We start from the raw sequence: 19,158 nt of genomic DNA on the forward strand, positions 1-19,158 counted from the left end.
AAATTCACTTAACCTTTCATACCATGATCGAGGTGCTTGCCTTAATCCATAAAGTGCCTTCTTGAGCTTGTAGACACGGTTAGGATATTTTTCATCCTCGAATCCTGGTGGTTGCTTGACATAAACTTCTTCCTTTAGATATCCATTTAAGAATGCACTTTTGACGTCCATTTGATGTAGCTTGAACTTCTTGTAGCATGCAAATGACAAAAGCATCCTAATAGATTCCAATCTTGCAACCGGAGCATATGTTTGATCAAAATCAATCCCTTCTTGCTGATTGTATCCTTGTGCAACAAGTCTAGCTTTGTTCCGAGTGATAGTACCAAATTCATCAACTTTATTCTTGAACACCCATTTGGTTCCAACAATTGAAGCATCCTCTGGTGGATCTACAAGTTCCCAAACATCACATCTTTCGAATTGATTGAGTTCTTCTTGCATTGCCATGATCCAATTTTCATCTTGTAAAGCTTCTTGAACATTCTTTGGTTCCTCTTGAGCTATGAAGGCAGCATAAGCACAAATGTTGGCTTGAGCTTTCCTTGTCTTGATTCCAGCTGACTTATCTCCAATGATCAACTGAGGAGGATGGTTCTTCACTGTTCTAGTTGATTTTGGAAGATTATGTTGAGCTATGACCTCTTCATTCCTTGTAGTCTGCCTAGGAGGAGTCTGATCAACAACATTTTGGCTTGCTAATGAAGTTTGACCTCTGGATTCATCCAATGTAAGCTTTGACATCTTATCCAAGGTTTCCTCAAGAGATGGATTGGATTCAGTAGCTTTATTGCCTTCTGAATTTGTGGCAGTTGACTTGTCAGCTTGCTGATTTCCAGTTTCCTTCACTGTCAGCTTGCTGCTAGTACCTGTACCTGCACATTCTTCCTCATCCCTTGCAAGATCATCAGTAGACTCTTGAAATGAAACATCAATAGACTCTTCAACAGTATGTTTAGCAAGATTATACACTCTATAAGCACGACTTGTTAAAGAATATCCCAAGAATATAGCTTCATAAGATTTAGAGTCGAATTTACCATCCCTATCAATGGTTTTGAGTACGAAGCACTTAGATCCAAAGACTTTGAAGTAGCTAATGTTCGGCTTCTTTTTCCTTATCAATTCATAAGGAGTCTTGTTGAGAATTGGCCTGATAAGCACTCTGTTAAGAACATAGCATGCTGTGTTGACAGCTTCTGCCCAAAAGCTTCTTGGCAGCCTGCTCTCCTGCAGCAATGTCCTAGCTGTTTCTTGTAAGGACCTGTTCTTACGCTCTACAACTCCATTTTGCTGAGGTGTACGAGGTGCTGAGAACTCATGTGAAATTCCTCTTTCTTCACAATAAGTAATGAAGTCCTTTTGGAATTCCCCACCATGATCACTTCGAATACCTACAAGTCTTGTATCTAGTTTGTTCTCAAGCAACTTGATTAGTTTCTCAAATTCACTAAAAGCACAATCTTTAGTACGCAAGAATAATACCCAAGTGAATCTAGAATAATCATCAACAATAACAAAGGCATATTGTTTACCTCCAATACTCTTATAAGCTTCGGGACCAAAAAGATCCAAGTGTAGAAGCTCTAAAGGTTTAGAAGTAGATACCATTTTCTTTGCCTTATGTGGAGTCCTTGTTTGCTTTCCCAATTGACAAGCAGAACATGTCTCCATCTTGACATACTTAAGCTTTGGTAGTCCTCGAACAAGCTTCTTTGCTGACAGCTTGCTGAGATGATCCATATGAGCATGTCCAAGCCTTCTATGCCAAATTTCTGGATTATTATCCACAGCTGCTAAACAAACACCTGCCTCCTGTTCTTCAAAGTTCAAAACATATATATTTCCTTCTCGTTTTGCAACTAGAGGAGTTTTGTTAGCACCAACAAGTATAGTACATTCATCCTTACCAAAGTTAACAATATGACCATCATCAAATAACTGACTTATACTAAGCAAGTTATAAGTAAGACCTTTAACATATTGTACCTTGTTGATAGAAATGATACTATTACCTATAGTTCCTTTGCCAAGAATAGGAAGAGTTTTGCTATCACCAATTGTGACACGACCACCCTTCTTCATCTTCAAGCTTAGAAACTGTGATTTGTCTCCACTCATGTGCCTAGTGCATCCACTATCCAATATCCATTGATTTGGCCTTACTTTAGACACGAGACAAACCTACAAAACAAACACAAACAACTCAACGTTTTGGTACCCAAATTTTGTTGGGTCCAGCAGTGTTAGATGATAAAACATATAGAACATTTAGATCAGATTTCTTGATCCACATTTGGACCACTTTAGAACTCTTCTTCCATGTTCTGCCAGTCTTATCAGCATACTGTCTAGGAGCTGTCTTTTGTCTGTTTGTGTTGTCAGCATACTGTCTGTGAGCTGACTTCCTTTTCCAGCTTGCTGATTGTGTATTCTTCATTGGACAATTATTAGCAAGATGGCCCTTCTTTCCACACTTGTGACAAGTCACCCAAGGCATGGCATAATTATATGGAATGCCATTTTTCCCTTCATATCTCATTGATGATGTGGATGTAGAAGCTGCACCAATGCCTCCTTTGTCATGAGAACCTTTAGCTTGTTTCAGCATAGATTTGAGACTTTCTTCTCCTTGAACAAACTTTCCCATGGCTTTCTGAAGATCTTTGACTTCTTGCTCCAATGATTTGATCTTTTCAGCTTGAATAGAGATTTCGGCTAAGCTTTGAGCTTTGCTTAACTCGAATGCTTCCAAGCTAGCATCCTTAGCTTTAAGATCTGCTCTCAGCGAGCTGAGTTCCTTCATGAGTGTATCATTCCTTCTTTGGATTTGCATGTTGTTCCCTTCAAGTTGTGAGATTTGTTCCTTGAGAGTAGCAATGATTCCACTGCTTGCCTTGGCACTCTTTTCATTCAAGAAATCACCTATGACTTTCTTTAAATGAACATTTTCTTTCTCGAGCTCATAGTTCTCATTCTTTAGATCAATGAGTTCCATAATTGATAGACAACTCTTATCCTGCATGGTTAGTTCACAAGATGTTGTATCAATAGAATGTAATTCAGAATTAATGGAATGTACCTCACTATTAGTCTCTGAATCTGAGTCAGTTGTCTCTATTGAACCATCGAGACCAACAAGAGCCAAGTTAACCATCTCATCACTTGAAACATCAGAAGCTGATTCATCTTCATCATCGCTCCATGTGAGAAGTGCCTTTGATTTCTTTTTGTTCTTGTAATCAGCTTGCTGTTTAGGCGGCTTAGACTTGATTTTCAGCTTGTAGCAATCCCTTTTGAAATGTCCTTTCTTGCCACATTCGAAACATGCATCATCTTTTGGATCTTTCTTTGCACCAAAAGCTTTGCCCTTTTCTCTTTTCATCTTATTCTTCTTTTCGATCATTCTCTTGATTTTTCTGGACATAAGAGCTAGATCCTCATCTGATTCTGTTTCCTCATCTGATTCCAGCCTGCTGGCAGTAGAGTGGAGTGCAAGATTCTTCATTTTCTCTGTTGGCAGCTTACTGCTTTCTGAGCTGTTAGCTTCAATCTTAGCTTCAAATTGTTCCAACTCAGCAAATATAGCCAGGTGATCCATAGTATCAATATTGAGAGCTGATTCTAATGCTGTGACCTTGGCACCATATTCGAACGGAACTGCATTTAGAATATTCATGTTGATTTCCGATTGAGGAATCTTTTTCCCAAGTCTTTCAAGGCTGTTAAGAGTAACTTGGAATCTAGCTTGGCTTTCACGAATGGATTCTCCCTTCTTGATAGCGAAGCTTCCAAATTCTTTCATGAGCTTTCCGAGCTTGACCTTCTTTAGACCTTGTGAGCCTTCATGATACGTTTCCAATGCATCCCAAATTTCTTTTGCTGTTTTGAGAGAGGAGACCTTGTCATATTCAGCTTGATTCAGCCCATTGATCAATGTACTCCTTGCTTTTCCATTGGCAGCAACCTTTGATAGCTCGTCCGCTGTGAGAACATCAACGTCCTTGACTTTGTCATCTTTATCACGATATTCATAAGGACCTCTTTGCACCACTCTTTGCATTAAGGGATCTCTGGACAGATGAGCCTCCATTTGGCCTTTCCACCAATTGTAGTTGTCAGAACCCGTGAGGAGAGGAGCTCTAAAATCGGACTTTCCCTGAAAGTTATCAGCCATATCGATCGATACTATTCCTGTTACAGAAGTATTAGTACAAACCTGGCTCTGATACCAATTGAAATTACACACCTAGAGGGGGGGGTGAATAGGTGTTATGGCTAATATACCCGATTTTTATAAGTTACCGAATAATTAATCTGTCAATGACAGCCTGCTGTTAATTTTCAGAGTAAACAGTTAGCCTGCTAATAAGATAAATGCAATGCAGATAATGTAAAGCAGTATGCTAGCAACACCAAGAATTTTAGCCAGGTTCGACCCCTAACCCTAATGGTCTACGTCCTGGTCCCCTACCAACTGGTAAGAGATTATATTATTAATCAAGAAATGTCAACGATTACAAGATTCAATAATATAACTCCCTTTCTCCCTTGTTCCTGTTATCAGCCTGCTGAAACCCCTGAACCACGAACCAAAAGCCTACCAAGACCTATACTTCCCAAGTATATTCTCCTAGCTAACTAGTTCCCTTGTTCCCTTGTTTCACAAGCTGGATACACAGCAACAAAACATTACACCTTGAACAATACAATGAATAAGTGTAATACAACCGAAACTATGAACTCTCAATATAGATATATATGCAAATATAAGTACTAGAGCTCAACAAAAGATTTAGCAATGTAAAGAGTTGTATTTCAGAAAGCTTGGTGTGTTCTCCTTGTTCTCTACCGAAAATGAAAGCACACACAAATTTATATACATCATACCAACGGTCATAATCCAACAAACTTCCCAACGATCTTGGTAACAACCTCACGTTTAAATTTGAATTGAATGATGAACGTTTGAATGAAGTAAGATTACTGAGTAAAAGATAAAATCCATTTGAAATCATCTCAGTAAGATATTTAAACTAAAACCCGTTTGAAACAAAGTAGGAGTTTGTTAAAGATAAAATCGATTTGAAATAAAATCTCCTATTTGTTAGGAAAACGTTTTTGAATGAAACTCTTTATAAAACTGAGCTCTAATATTTATATCAGATATATATAAATATCAGAATCCTTACAAAGTCGTATCCTATTAATTCTCCTTGAAAATAGACTTTGATCTCTATCCGATTGTTTCTCTGTTCACGCTGTAAGCCTGCTGATAGCTTGTAAATATCCCTGTAAGCTTGCTGACAGCTATAATCATGCTAACATCCTGAAATACTGTTAGTCCGCATAAACAACCTTTGATAGCATGCTAACACATATCAGTTTCATGTTATTAGCTTGCTGTTAGTGTCATCATCAAAACCTTGAGAGTATCAATCAGTTGAAAAGATTAATCGGATATAAATTAATTTTAAATTATTATAATTATATATAAAATTTAATAGTTTCCATATATTTTCACAACTAGTAGAGTATTTGACCTTTAAACAATATATTATTATATTCTTATATATAATAAGTGTATGGAGGATAATTTGATCGCATGATTTTATTACTATCAAAAGTTTATCATCTTGGATCATATACATGACAAATAAACAAAGTTGGAATTTTTTTTATTCAATCATATAAGTCAATTGATATGTACTTGCATATTTATAATTTTTTTTAATCTAAAACAAATTTTGTCTTTTACATATTTATGATATTTTTTTAATCTAAAACAAATATTACTTACCAATTTTAATCGTAGAAGCATATAATTCCCACCATTACAAAATTATTTTTGTCTAATACATATTTTTTAAACAACACACAAAACAAAAATAATACTATGCACAATATCAAAATTAATAAACCGAATTTAATCCCTACATAATAAATAGTTAAATCAAAAAATATTTTAATATTAAAAGTTTCAGAACATATTCAAATTTGATAAAAAGAAATTATTACTTGACTGACACATACGGAAAAAGGCCTAATTTGACTAAGCGAGAAAAATATAGAAAAATATTGGTCTACAAAAATTTTCACAAGGAGGAATGTGCTCAATGTCATTATCAGGGCTGAGCACAGTTCGGTTTGGACGGTTTTGGAGGTCCAAACCAAACCAAACCGAATTTTTCGGTTTGAAAAATTTATAAACCATAACCAAACCGAATGTTGTAAAAACCAATCCAAACCGAACCGATTCATAACGGTTTGGTTCGGTTTGGTTCGGTTTAATACCAAAATATTAAAAATATCATAAACTTTTATTAATTTAAAATAATTCTACATGCTCCCTTTTTTTTTTTTTTTCACTTAACAACATACTTAATAAAAGATAAAAATGAAACTTGTATGATTATTTGATATAAATAATTTTAGGTGCTACCCTAATACGTTGTTATGAAAACAAATATTGTTATGAAAACAAATAATTCATTTTATTTTAAAACTAAACAACATATTTTATTTAAAAGAGAAAAAAGAAGAAAGGTTGATTATTAATGACGAGTAGATAAAATAAGAATGGAGAAAAAGAAGAAGAATAATTTTAAAAAGTAAGAAATATCCATAATATTGATCAACACTTGAACACTTATTTACCTAAATTAAATTTATAAAATTAATTACGTAACATATGTGATAACGGTTCGGTTCGGATATTTCGGTCGGTTTGAAAGTGAAAACCGAAACCAAACCGAAAATTTTCGGTTTTCTAATTACCAAAATCAAAACCAAACCAAACCATTAAGAAACCGAAATATTCGGGTTGGACAGTTCGGATCGGCCGGTTTGGACCGGTTTCGAATAATTATGCTCACCCCTAGTCATTATAGACGAGTTTAGCCCAAAGAAGTGTAGCCCCAAATGTGAGAACTAAAGAAAAAGATCCTTTCTCAGTCCAAAACAAATTATGCCTATATGTGTATGATTCTTTTTCTTGATTCAAAATAAATTATGGTTACTAATTTTCCAGAACCAAATAAACTTTACAAAAAATTAAATAAATCACATTGGATATCATAGTTCTAATATAAAACACATTTATATATATAATCTAATAGAAATTGACGTCATATATATGGAACCTTGTCATATGAATACATATTAAAAAAAATAAGAGAAAGACATAAAAATACCATAATAGAAATTTATATTACATATAAAACTTTTACTTTCACCTTTAACATAAATCACTACACATCAGGCTCACCAACTTTTCCTTTCAATTTTGTTGATATCATTATATAATTTTTTTTACTATTAATACATGAATGTGTCATATAGATAAAAACAAGCATATGATTTCATGAAGAATGTATAAAAAATACACAAGAAGATTAACAAAGACTTGATCGTATTAAACGGTGTCGCAAACAATACAAGAATGTTACTAAACAAGCACGAAGTCAAAAGTTAAGAATAAGACGTGACCAAAATATCATACAACAGATTATATATTATTTTTATTTAACTAAAAATTATGATATATTATTGATAAATATTTTTTATCATTAATTTTATATATATAAAAAGTTAAATTTAATAAAATAATTAAAAAAACCCGTGCATTGCACGAGCTATAAAGTAGCAATATATTAAATATATACTTGATACATAAAATGAAAAATTATTAATGAAATAAATATAGATCAAGTTATTAAGCTAGGTGGGATGTTTACCACATAGACTCATTTTGACTGATTTTTAAAAACGTCTAATTTACCGCTCAAGGTCGTATTAAGGCGTTAGAGTACCGCCTATTGCTTACAAATAAGGTTCGAGTCGAGTTCGAAATCCCAAAAAGAGTCATTTTCGGGTTACCTGAAATTGACTCATTAATGTAAATATAATAAAAATATCTTATAGATTTGAAAAAATTACTTAATATTAATGTTGTATCGTCTATTATTTACATTCAATATCATTTTAACAAAAAACAATATATTTGGATTAAAAGGACACTTATATAATTATGTATTATTTTAAAATATATTTATTAATAAATTATTATGAGCCAGGACGGTCGAATTCGGATTATCTGACTGTAACGCGGATCGTGTTCGGCTAGGATATTCTGGGTGGGGTTCGAGTGTGCTCAAGTTTTTGACCTGTATCGGTCCCAGCACGGCCAGACCGTCATTTATTGGCGGGGGCAATGTGCCCAAACCTTAAAAACCGGAAATTATTGAGCTTCGCTGGTGGCTGGTGCAGCTAACTCTGTAGTCAGGACCTGCATTTATATGTACGTACCACCAGTACTAGTTACATTTTCACTTTTTGACATTATTACTTCAAGTTGAATACCGGTATAACAGTAACGTCACCGTGTCAGATACATTTCATAAGACGCAACAAAACTTTAACTTATATCAACTTCAAAATAAGTTTTACATGTAAAAGGAAACAAATCTGAAAACAAACGAGAATCAATATCTTACAAGTTACAACAAACTGCAGCACAATTAAGAAATGGCAATATAGATATATTTTTTTTCTGACAATTTAGGCTTATATGCCTTACAAATGAGTATCCGAATCCGGATTTCCGGGACAACAAAGGATAAACCCACCACTTGGGCTATTCAATCGTGCAGATATTTGAATGGAGGAGGAAGAACTGATCATGAAAACATCGACACCTTAATCATCAGAGGGTGATACGAAATTATTCGAAATCATTACGATCGAATGTGGTTTCATCCTTGTGATTGAGCCAACCATATTTGTCCATGAAGGGATTAGAGAAACTTGTTGGTGGGTATTTATCAATGTCACATTCATTCCAACAATTACCATTCTCACCATCCAAGTCTCGTACAACTTCCCACAAACAACTATTACACTTGAACCCCGCCCCCAAACTGATCATAAATACCTTCTCACCTCTTTTAAACCTTTTTTTCGCTTCCATGTATCCTAACACATACCAAATGCTGCTTGCTGAAGTATTACCGAACCTGTGGAGTGTCATTCTTGCCGGCTCCAGATCATACTCACTTAGTCCCAGGCTCTTCCCAATCGAATCAATCACCGCCTTCCCCCCCGTGTGTAGGCAGAAGTGATCCACTCCCGTCTTGAAGTTTATCATCACAAATTTTCCCACAAATGAAAGCAATGCGTACCTTAAAATTTCCCTCAGTGGTAATATTTTCAGAGATATGAGTCTGAGGTTTTCTATGAATGCGCGAGTGGCCGCCTTGGGGAGATTCTTACTGAGGTTAATTCCGACTCGTCCATGCTCATCCTCCATTTGTATACAACTCGTGTAGGCCTCGTCTCGTGCACCATGGTGTGTCCGAACCAGACACTTCAACTTGAACATTGCCCTGTCTTTCAAACTCTTTTTGTTTGTTAAAAGTATCGCCACGCCGCCTGCCCTGAACAGGCAGTTTGTAAGGATCATGGACTTGTCGTTTCCAGTATACCAGTTCGGACTCAAAGACTCCGAGGCCACGACAAGTGCATTCACATTTTCTTGACACTTGAAGATACTCTCAACAATGTTAATAGATATAAGACTTGCACTGCACCCCATTCCAGTGAGATTATAAATCTTAACATCTTCCCTCATCTTGTAACGTTTGATGATTCTCGAAGCCAACGAAGGGATTGTAGTTATACATGCAACATTGACGACAAGAACATGAATATCTTGAGGAGAAACTCCGGTTCTGGCCAAGAGTTTATCAATGCTATCGTGGAAAAACTCGTCCATCTCTAGAATTCCATCTTCGTACGTAGGGCTATCTTCGCGGGCATGGAACACCATTCTCGGCCCATAAGTTTCTTCACCAATGCCGGAGCCGACAATGACTTTCAACAAGAACTTGAACTCGTCGAGGCCCAAGTTCTTGTTTCGTCTGATTATTTTTCCGGATAGCTCTGTGCTGAGCTTTCGATCATCGGTGGGCTTGTAACACTGGTAATCTAGTATATAACAAGCCTGCCTTCGCTTTCTCTGAATCATTCTCAGTATTAGCAAAGATAAAGAAAAGAGAGAAAGTACGTATAGAAATAGAAAGGTGGCCATTAGAGGAAAGATCAAAACAGAAAGAAAGGGAAATTACCAGGAAAGTTTGTAGTTTAGTCCTATATCCTAGCTCGTACACTTGTGTCCCTTATATACACAAAAAATCTACCCATCTATATAATCAACTTCCCCCACAGCCACAGGTATATAATCGAAATACGTAAGTTCTTTAGGGTCGTATTCACCTCAAACGGTACTACGATCATCATATATATAACGGGGGTCGTTTGTCAAAAATAATTCAAAAGCTACATTCCGTCCAGTAATATCCAATCTAGACTCCCGCGGACCGCATACTGAGGCTGTGTTTATTCGGATGCAATTAATAGAATGAAAAGAGAATAAAATGAAGAATCATATAGAAATTTTATGGAGTAAGAAGAAAATATGAGATGTGGCTAAATATGAATGAGTTTAAATTTGTTGCGATAAACATGGTCAGGAAACATGAGGTGGATATGGAATAAGCATTTCTTCCAAAACATGAAAGTTACAATTTAAAGAGAATATTCCTTTAATTCCTTATTAGCATTTTATCTACTAGTTTTCTGCTATTGCCAACTGTCACGTAATAAAGTGAAACCAACAGGGGTACTACTGTCTTTGGTGTGACCGTTATTGTATTGGATTCCTTTCTTTCTCTCCCATCATGGATATAATGATTGAGAATGACAAACATATGATTTGAGTGTGTGAAATATATGGAGTGTTGAAGTTGTGCTCATTTTCTCTCTCCTGTCTTTCTTCACAAGATTTCTTGTTGCATTCATTTTGTCAATATGGTATCAGAGCGTGAGTGCACAGACGTGATGAGTAATGAACTATCTTCAGCAAATCTGTAGCTAGTTACATATATCTCCCTTCTTTAATCTCATTCCCTGAGTTTTTTTTTCTTGTAAATCAAGATGGCTGTAAATGGTAGGAGTTTCAATTTTACAGATATGCAAAATCCTTTATTTCTTCATCCTTCAGATGGGTCTTTGTCTATTAGTGTTGCAAAGCTGCAGGGCGCAAGTGATTTGAAATTCAACTTTCATCCAAGAGAAAGCTGAGTTTTTTGAACGGAAGACATAAAATGCTACTGAGGAGACTCAAGGACAGGAATGGGATACATGTAACGACCTTGTTATCTCCTGGATCCATTGTAATGTTTCTGAACATATCAAATGCTCTGTTTTATTTATCAATTCTGCTCATGAGATTCGGAAACAACTTGAAAGGAGATTTCAACTGAGTAATGGGGCAAGAAAATATAAGGTGAGTGAAGAGTTGTTTGGTATTTCGGAAAATAAAATTAAAATTAATGAGTATTACACAACGATTAGTAGCTTCTGGGAAGAGATAGATTTCATGAATCTTTTACCTGTTGTTACTACTGTAGCAGATGATGTAACTATGTTGCTTAGAGCTATTGAGACTCAAAAAGAAGAGTCTAGACTATTTGTATTTTTGAGTGAACTCGATGAATCCTCTGGTGCTTTGAAGAGTCAGTCATTAATGCAAAACTTTTTGCCTACTGTTAAAGCTGCATATGCAATGTTACAACAGAAGGAGTCTCAGAGAGATGGCATGTTGTTCAAAACTGAACATACAGCTATGTACAACAAAGTTCCTGTATCTCGGTTAAGCTGTACTATTTGTGGTGGTAAAAATCATACAAGTGATAAGTGTGGATGTTCTATGGGTTTCCAAAGTGGCATTACAAATACAGGAAGCCTCAACAAGGCAACAATAGAAAATTTTAGTCTCAAGGTTCCAACAGATTGCTTGGGAATAAGCAAACTAATCAGAGAATGGCTAAAAATGCTGCTGTGTAGGGCCATTCTGAGGATAAAACAACAAAAGTCACATTCATGGCTCAACAACTAGAATATCTAGTCAAATATATGGTTGGTAGCAACTTGCAGAGAGGTTCAGACACAGAAGAAGAGCTTGAGATGGGATTTTCTGGTATGATCTCTTACAACCTATCTCTAACAAGTTCTCATGCTTGGATTATTGATTCAGGAGCAAGTGATCACATGATAGGTTGCTTAGAGAAACTTTCTAATGTTAGATATGTTGATTCAAATCTCACAATCACACTACCCATATGGGCTGTTTCTCAGATCACATGTAGGAGATATGAAACTTATGAATGGTCTAATTTTACATAATGTTCTAGTTGTATCCAAATTTAATCATAATCTCTTATCTATTCATAAATTGGTTAATGACAATGGTTGTCCTATCAAATTTGCTCCTAAGACTTGTGCGATTGTGGGCTTTAAAACATTAGCTGTGAGGACTCTTGACAAGGTATACAATGGTTTATACTATCTATTTGATAATGGTGAAGGAAGCTCAAATGCAGTGTAAAATATTGTAAAATGTAATGCAGCTGATGTGGATCTAAACCTTTGGCACTTGAGATTGGGCCATGCATCAGTAGCAAAGATGAAATACATACCTCATTTGAAGGCTCATGTGCAGTTTACTGGACATTTATGCCTTACTTATCCCATGTCTAAATTTTAAAAACTGCTTAATACAATGAGCTCTTCACATGCTAGTGAACCTTTTGCTTTGTTGCATCTAGACACATGGGGCCCTTACAAGGTCTATACTAGAAATAAGTTTAAATACTTCTTAACCTTAGTGGATGACAACACTAGAATGACTTGGTTGTATCTAATGCAACATAAGTCTGATTTCTTTACTTGTTTCAAGGATTTTTTGTAAGTATGTTAAAAGACATTTTATAAAGCCTATAAAGTTCATCAGGTTAAATAATACACCTGAGTTTGCTGATGTGGCATGTGTTGAATTCTACAATGATAATGGAATTCTCAGTCAAAAATCATGTGTTAACAGACCTCAACAAAATGCCAGGGCTGAGAGAAACATAGGCATGTTTTGGAGGTAGCTAGGTCTCTAAAATTTCAATCAGGCTTGTCTATGTCATACTTGGGAGAGTTTGTTTTAACTGCAGTTCATCTTATCAACAAATCGCCTACTCTTATATTGGGCAATAAGACTCCTTATGAGATCTTGCACACAGAGGAAGTGTCTTATGATCATTTAAGAGCTTTTAGGTGCTTAGCATTTGCTTCTAATCCTGCAACTGGCACTGATAAGTTCGTCTCTAGAAGGTTACCTTGTGTGACGCTTGGGTATCCACCTGACGTGAAGGGTTATACATAGACTTTTAAACTTATCCACTATGCAGTCCTTTATTTGCAAAAATACTATTTTCAATGAGTCTATTTTTCCATTTAACCCTTCATCAGTCTCTGCATATACTGCTCCTTTTCCACTATCTATGCCACACACTGCTACTTCTAACCTGGTGTTTGATATGGATGATTTTGTCAATACGGAAGAAGATATTATTCAGGATTCTCATGCTGAGAGCTATGCTGCTTAGATAGCTCCTTGTCTTCCAGTTGTAAGGAAATCCTCTAGAATTGTGAAACAACTAGGCAGGTTGGGGGATTATGTTCATAATCTTTATTCTCAGGCTAATGTTGCTGATGCCAATTGTTTTCTAGCCACATTCACTTCAACACATGATCGTACTACCTATTTTTTAAGTTGTTAAACATAGTCACTGAATTGCAGCAATGAATATGGAGCTTGAAGCATTGGAACTAAACAATACTTGGGAGGTCACAGAACTTCCACCTTCAAAAAAAAATCAATTGGATGCAAGTGGGTTTCTAAAACAAAATTCAATGCAGATGGAACAATAGTTAGATATAAGGCCAAATTGGTCATTCTTGGTTGTAAACTAACTTATGGAGTGTATTATTTAGATACTTTTGCTCCAATTGTCAAACTAACAATTGTAAGAGGACTTTACTTGCAGTGGCTCCTATACATGAGTGAATTGTAATACAGATGGATGTCACCAATGCCTTTTTGCATGGTGACCTCCAAGTGACAATTTGAATGATATTTCCACTAGGGTACAAAGGCATGGGGTACTAGAATTTCTTCCACTGATTAGTCAGTTTTTAATAAAAGCTTGGTTTTCAAGATGCTCAAGTCTTTGTATGGTTCAATAAGCTTTCATTGACTCTTTTAAATCATGATTTCATTCAGTCTAGGACACACTGTAGTCTGTTCATAAAGTCAACTAAAACATCAATTATATTGGTTCTTGTTTATGTTGATGATTTCTAGATTGCTGGTGATTCTATTGGGATAGCAGCATTAAAAAGGATGTTGTTTGTTAACTTTCACATGAAAGACCTTGGTGTTGTCAGATATTTTCTGGGCCTTGAAATTGATAAGAATACTCAGGGCTACTTTGTTTCTCTAAAGAAATATACTCTGGATCCGTTGAAGGAATATAATATGGAGAATGCTACTGCAGTCAAACATCTAATGGATACTCACTAAGTCGACAGCTACAGGAGGCACACCCTTGTCTGATCCACATCTTTATCAAAGGCTGTTAGGAAACTTAATTTATCTTACAGTTACAAGGCTAGACATTACTTTCTTTGTGAAACAACTGAGTCACTACATATAGTCTCTTACTCCTATGCATTTACAAGCTGCTCACAGGGTACTCAAATATCTTCTATCAAACCCAGGCTAAGGTGTGTTACTAGCAAGCTCACCGGTAGTTCTAATTAAGGCCTATCGTGATAGTGACTGAGGAAGCTGTCCAGTCAATAGGAAGTCTACTTCAGGTTTTTGTATCTTTCTGGTAAATTCTCCTATCTCTTAGAAGTCAAAGAAACAATCAATGGTAGCAAGATCCATTGCTGAAGCTGAATATATAGCAACGACACTTATCTCATGTGAAATTACATGGCTTACTACACTCTTGAAAGATATGAAGATCACTGATTTACTTCCGACAGTTTTGCAGTATAACATAAAGCTGCCATTGCTATTGCAACTAACCCTATTCTACATGAAATGACAAAACACATTGAAGTGGATTGTCATTTCATCAGAGATTAGATACATTTGGTAACTATTGTTACTCACCATATCCCCTCTCACTCAAAAGTTGTTGATATCTTAATAAAGCCAGTTTATGTCAAGCAGCACAACAACCTCTTAGGCAATCTTGGAGCTTCTGTCTCATCTGCAGTACTGTTTGAGGGAACGTACAGGGATTATTGCATTATTGCATTGTCCATTATTTCCTTTATTAGAATTTTATCTACTAGTTTTCTATCATTGCTAGCTGTCATGTAATAAAGTGAAACCAATAGGAGTAATACTGTCTTTGATGTGACCATTGTTGTATAAATTTCCTTTTTTTCTCTCCCATCATGGATATAATAATCGGGAATGACAATTATCCATAATCTTTGGTCAGAAAATTATCAGTTTGACCATTGAAAGTCAATAATGAACAACTAAAAGGAGACGGAGAGAGTAACTTAATAACCAAGTTAAAAAGAAATTAAATTTAAATATAAAATTTAAATATAAACTGCATCGTTAATATAAATATTGGACAAGATAGAAAAACTCCGTGAATATTGTTATGGAAAAAAGCATAGGTGTGCGCTTCGTGCTTTCACGGGTGCGCTCGTGAGTCGGCGGCCCTTGCTAGATGGCTACGTATCTTCACTAGAGTAAATAATCAATGCAAAAAATATAGTTCTAGTTGTGGGGATAGAACCATTTATATAGATATCTCGGGTGTTAGATTTATAAATTAAAAGTAGGTGTTGATGTTTAACGTAGGATAAAAGTGATCTTTGAAATTTTCATAACTTTTTCATCATTAGATGAGAATATATTTTTCAGTATCGTCATTTTCAAAAATAATGCTCAGACATATATTTTTCCTGAGTATTTGTGAAAACTATATTTTTCAGTATCGTCATTTTCAAAATATAATGCGCACCATATATCCTTTCGAATATTTGTGAAGCATATACCTGTAAACCAGGATAATCCATTCACAAATCTACATATATAATTTAACTTGAACCGTAAAGTATTTCATAAAAATAAAACTTTTATTTAATTTAAAAGAAATTACGTCATCCAACCGGTTTTGACCAATTTCCCGTTTTCATAAGTGTGTTAAATAATAATATACTAGCCTAAAACCCGTGCAAAGCACGAGCGTCTTTTTTTTATATATAATTCTTTAGTATTATTAAATTGTTTAGATAATTTTGTATTTTTATAAATTAATTAGTCACATAAAATAATGAAGTTCTTTTATTGTTTAAGTTTTAGATATTATTGATAAAAGTGTATGTTTATTAAAGATAAGAAGCATGGGAAAATCGGAATAAAGTAAGTTAAAAGAAAAAAAATATCAAATATTTGTTAAAAATTTCTTGTGACATTAATATAATTGAAATTTATACTAATGCCACAAGAATTTTCTGTAAAGGTAGGTCGATCTAATCCTTGATTAGGAGCAGAGTTCAAAATCATTAACAAACATCTCGATCGAGATATCACAATAAATTATATTCTAAAGCTTTTTAAGCAATTAAAAATACAAAGTGTCCAAGTTGCAGAAACCAAATATAAAAACCAAAACATACATCACCTGCATCAACAAATTATCGATACTTTACAACAATCAATACAAATGATCATCGCGCAGATATAATCAACTAAGCTAACAGTAAGATCTTGCAAAATATGATCAACTAAGCTAACAGTAATAACAGTGCAGCAATAAGTTTCAGCAATATGATCTTTGTCCAATACAAGAGGCCTAGAGCGTTGAGAAATCTTGTGCTTTTCTTCCTTAAGCATTTCAGCCTAAAATGTTAAGGCATTAGTCAGTCCCGCATGTATAAACATGAAAAAGAGTCTTTTAACACACTAAAAAGTGTATATCAAAATGGATACCGGTGTCTCTCCTAATTGGCTCGTCGTTTGGTCCAAGAGCAAGTGAGAAAACACATAATGCATAGGCTGCTTTATCCTCATATGCCAATAACATATTGTTTAGTCCTAGAATTACAGCATATTTTAATTGTTAGAAGGCAGTTGTACAGAAGAATATAAACAACAGAAGGTTACAAATGGAAGGTATTAAAAGTAAAAATATTGGCTAGTGAAAATTAACATTATAGTAACTTCATATCCTTTTGACTGCAACAATATTAGGGAGTAAATTCTATGCATGGTCTATGTGTATCATCAATTGTAATACTTTCAATTTTTGATGATAGGCTGGTGATCATTTACAGAAAAAAGGACCTAAGATACAATAAAAACAAGAAGAATTTAAATAAGAATTACAATGATGAAGCCACAATCAACTCCTAACTGATTTTTATTCCAAAAATACTAAAAATCTGCGCACTTGAAAAACATAATTATATGGCCATAGCAGAGACCTATTTGTAATCAAAACCAGCAACTATTACGGAAATATAAATCTGTAAACTTGGTGGCATATACAATCTAATTTCATGCCATTACATTAAGTAAACACTATGTTACTAAAGGATGCAGGATATGGGTACCCAGACTAGTTCCTTATTCGTGCCGATCATACCACACAACCACATTCATGTCCTGTCCTATTCTGAACTGAATTGCAACAGCAAATTGAAGAGTCCAGTAACAGATAGTATTATGAAGATTTGGCAAATTAGTTCTTCTCAGTAATTTGGCAAATTAGTTCTTCTCAGCAAAATTGAAGATTTAACAGATAGTGTATATGATTTTCATGTTTTTTGCAGTTATTGTGTAACAATATTATTCTTACATGACATCATCACCTTAGGATTCTGCATTGCAAGCCTAGCCTTCTCTCTGATCTTCCGTAGTGTTTCTATAAATGTCTATAAATGTCTATAAATGCAGCAGAGGTTATTTATAAAAATGACAAATGGCATAACAATTCTAATATACTCTAATTTTGATTTCAAGTTTATTAATGTTGTTATCTACCTGTAGTATGTTTCCTGCCTTTATTCCATGGTATATTTCCTTTATTTGCTTCAAACAACTTCCGGACACAGAAGTCATGGCCAGTGGATATATCACTAGACTATACACAATCCAGGAGGTTGCGAGTCTAAGGAACTATATATAAACATATATTAGATACAAAAAAAATACTAAATTACAATGTGATTTCTTTTGTGGTAAGTAGTCATATGAGGTCTACAAAAAAATAAACCAGACAAGAAGACAACTTAATATGAGCAATCATACCTGGCCTGCTGAAATCAGATAGGCCAAAATCTATGATCTTCAATGGGGCATCCTCGTCTCTTGCTGCGAAAAGAAAGTTCTGCCAATTGATTAAGTTAGGAGCTTGGTTGGGAGTGACTGACGGTACAAACAGAGAGGATAAAGTGAATTTCTGTGTGCTTTTCACCTTGAGTGAATTACAAGATGAATCCAAGTCATATAAGCAACTAATACTTTTAAAACACTACAATGTATTAAACTAATACCTCTGGTTTCAGATCACGGTGCACAACACCTTGTAGATGACAGAAGGCAACCACTCTTAGTATCTGCACAATAATGGTTTTAGCGTCGTCCTCTGCCTTGCTTCAATCAATCCATGTGCTTCTGCTCTGCTTTCTGCAGCTCCAGTTTGAAAGGATCAACTTAATTCATGTCAACTTCCATTCTTGCGATTCAGTCCTTATGGCTCCTTAATTTCAGCTTTTTGGAGTTGTAAAATCTGTATTTTACATAAAAAAGGGTTACAACTCTTGGACGATCTGTATACAGTAATTTCAGCTTTGGTGAGCGACAAACATTGCAACTTAATTAAATTGATGACCATAATACACATATCAATTAGCCGTCTGAGACATCAATTAGATACACTTTTTGTTAGCTAATAAAATAGGGCCAGTAAAAATAACAAGAAAATAAATGGCATACATTTGTTTCCAGTGTGTTAATTAAGCACAATAAAAGATCTATCACATACACAGCTCATATTCGTTGCTTAATTAGTCGATCTATGAGAAACCTTTATATGTCAAATAAAAAGACCAAAAAACAACGACCAAACCAAAAATTGTGAAGGAAAAGTAGGACTACAAAATATACCCATCTTGGCTTTTTATAGTATAGTATAGATAATAGCTATAGTTTGCGGAGAGTTATAATTCTTA

General features: G+C 34.9%; 1 protein-coding gene and 1 long non-coding RNA gene across 6 annotated transcripts; both read right to left on the reverse strand.

Moving 5' to 3' along the window:
* Positions 1–8,467: 8,467 nt before the first annotated feature.
* On the reverse strand, positions 8,468–10,264 carry LOC108208190 (3-ketoacyl-CoA synthase 12). 2 transcript variants are annotated; one of them, XM_064087048.1, is made up of 2 exons: positions 10,125–10,264; positions 8,468–10,015 (listed from the first exon to the last, which is right to left on the reverse strand). In XM_064087048.1, the coding sequence occupies exon 2, from the start codon at positions 9,824–9,826 to the stop codon at positions 8,723–8,725; it is 1,104 nt and encodes a 367-aa protein (XP_063943118.1). In that variant the 5' UTR covers positions 9,827–10,015; positions 10,125–10,264; the 3' UTR covers positions 8,468–8,722. The 2 variants fall into 2 exon arrangements, with proteins under 2 accessions (XP_063943118.1, XP_017234180.1); XM_017378691.2 differs by having other exon boundaries at positions 8,468–10,133.
* A 6,051-nt stretch (positions 10,265–16,315) lies between these two features.
* On the reverse strand, positions 16,316–18,734 carry LOC135150584 (uncharacterized). 4 transcript variants are annotated; one of them, XR_010288722.1, is made up of 6 exons: positions 18,481–18,734; positions 18,236–18,314; positions 17,969–18,103; positions 17,797–17,859; positions 16,916–17,020; positions 16,316–16,825 (listed from the first exon to the last, which is right to left on the reverse strand). It is a non-coding gene; the product is annotated as an uncharacterized LOC135150584 (long non-coding RNA). The 4 variants fall into 4 exon arrangements; XR_010288721.1 differs by having other exon boundaries at positions 17,784–17,859; XR_010288720.1 differs by having other exon boundaries at positions 16,318–17,020.
* Positions 18,735–19,158: the final 424 nt, after the last annotated feature.

This window comes from Daucus carota, chromosome 2 (genome assembly GCF_001625215.2).
Source record: "Daucus carota subsp. sativus chromosome 2, DH1 v3.0, whole genome shotgun sequence".
NCBI lineage: Eukaryota > Viridiplantae > Streptophyta > Magnoliopsida > Apiales > Apiaceae > Daucus > Daucus carota.

Bases quoted from the DNA above. Each gene is read 5' to 3' on its own strand.
- LOC108208190 (XM_017378691.2), bottom strand. From the start codon at position 10,087: ATGGCCACCTTTCTATTTCTATACGTACTTTCTCTCTTTTCTTTATCT.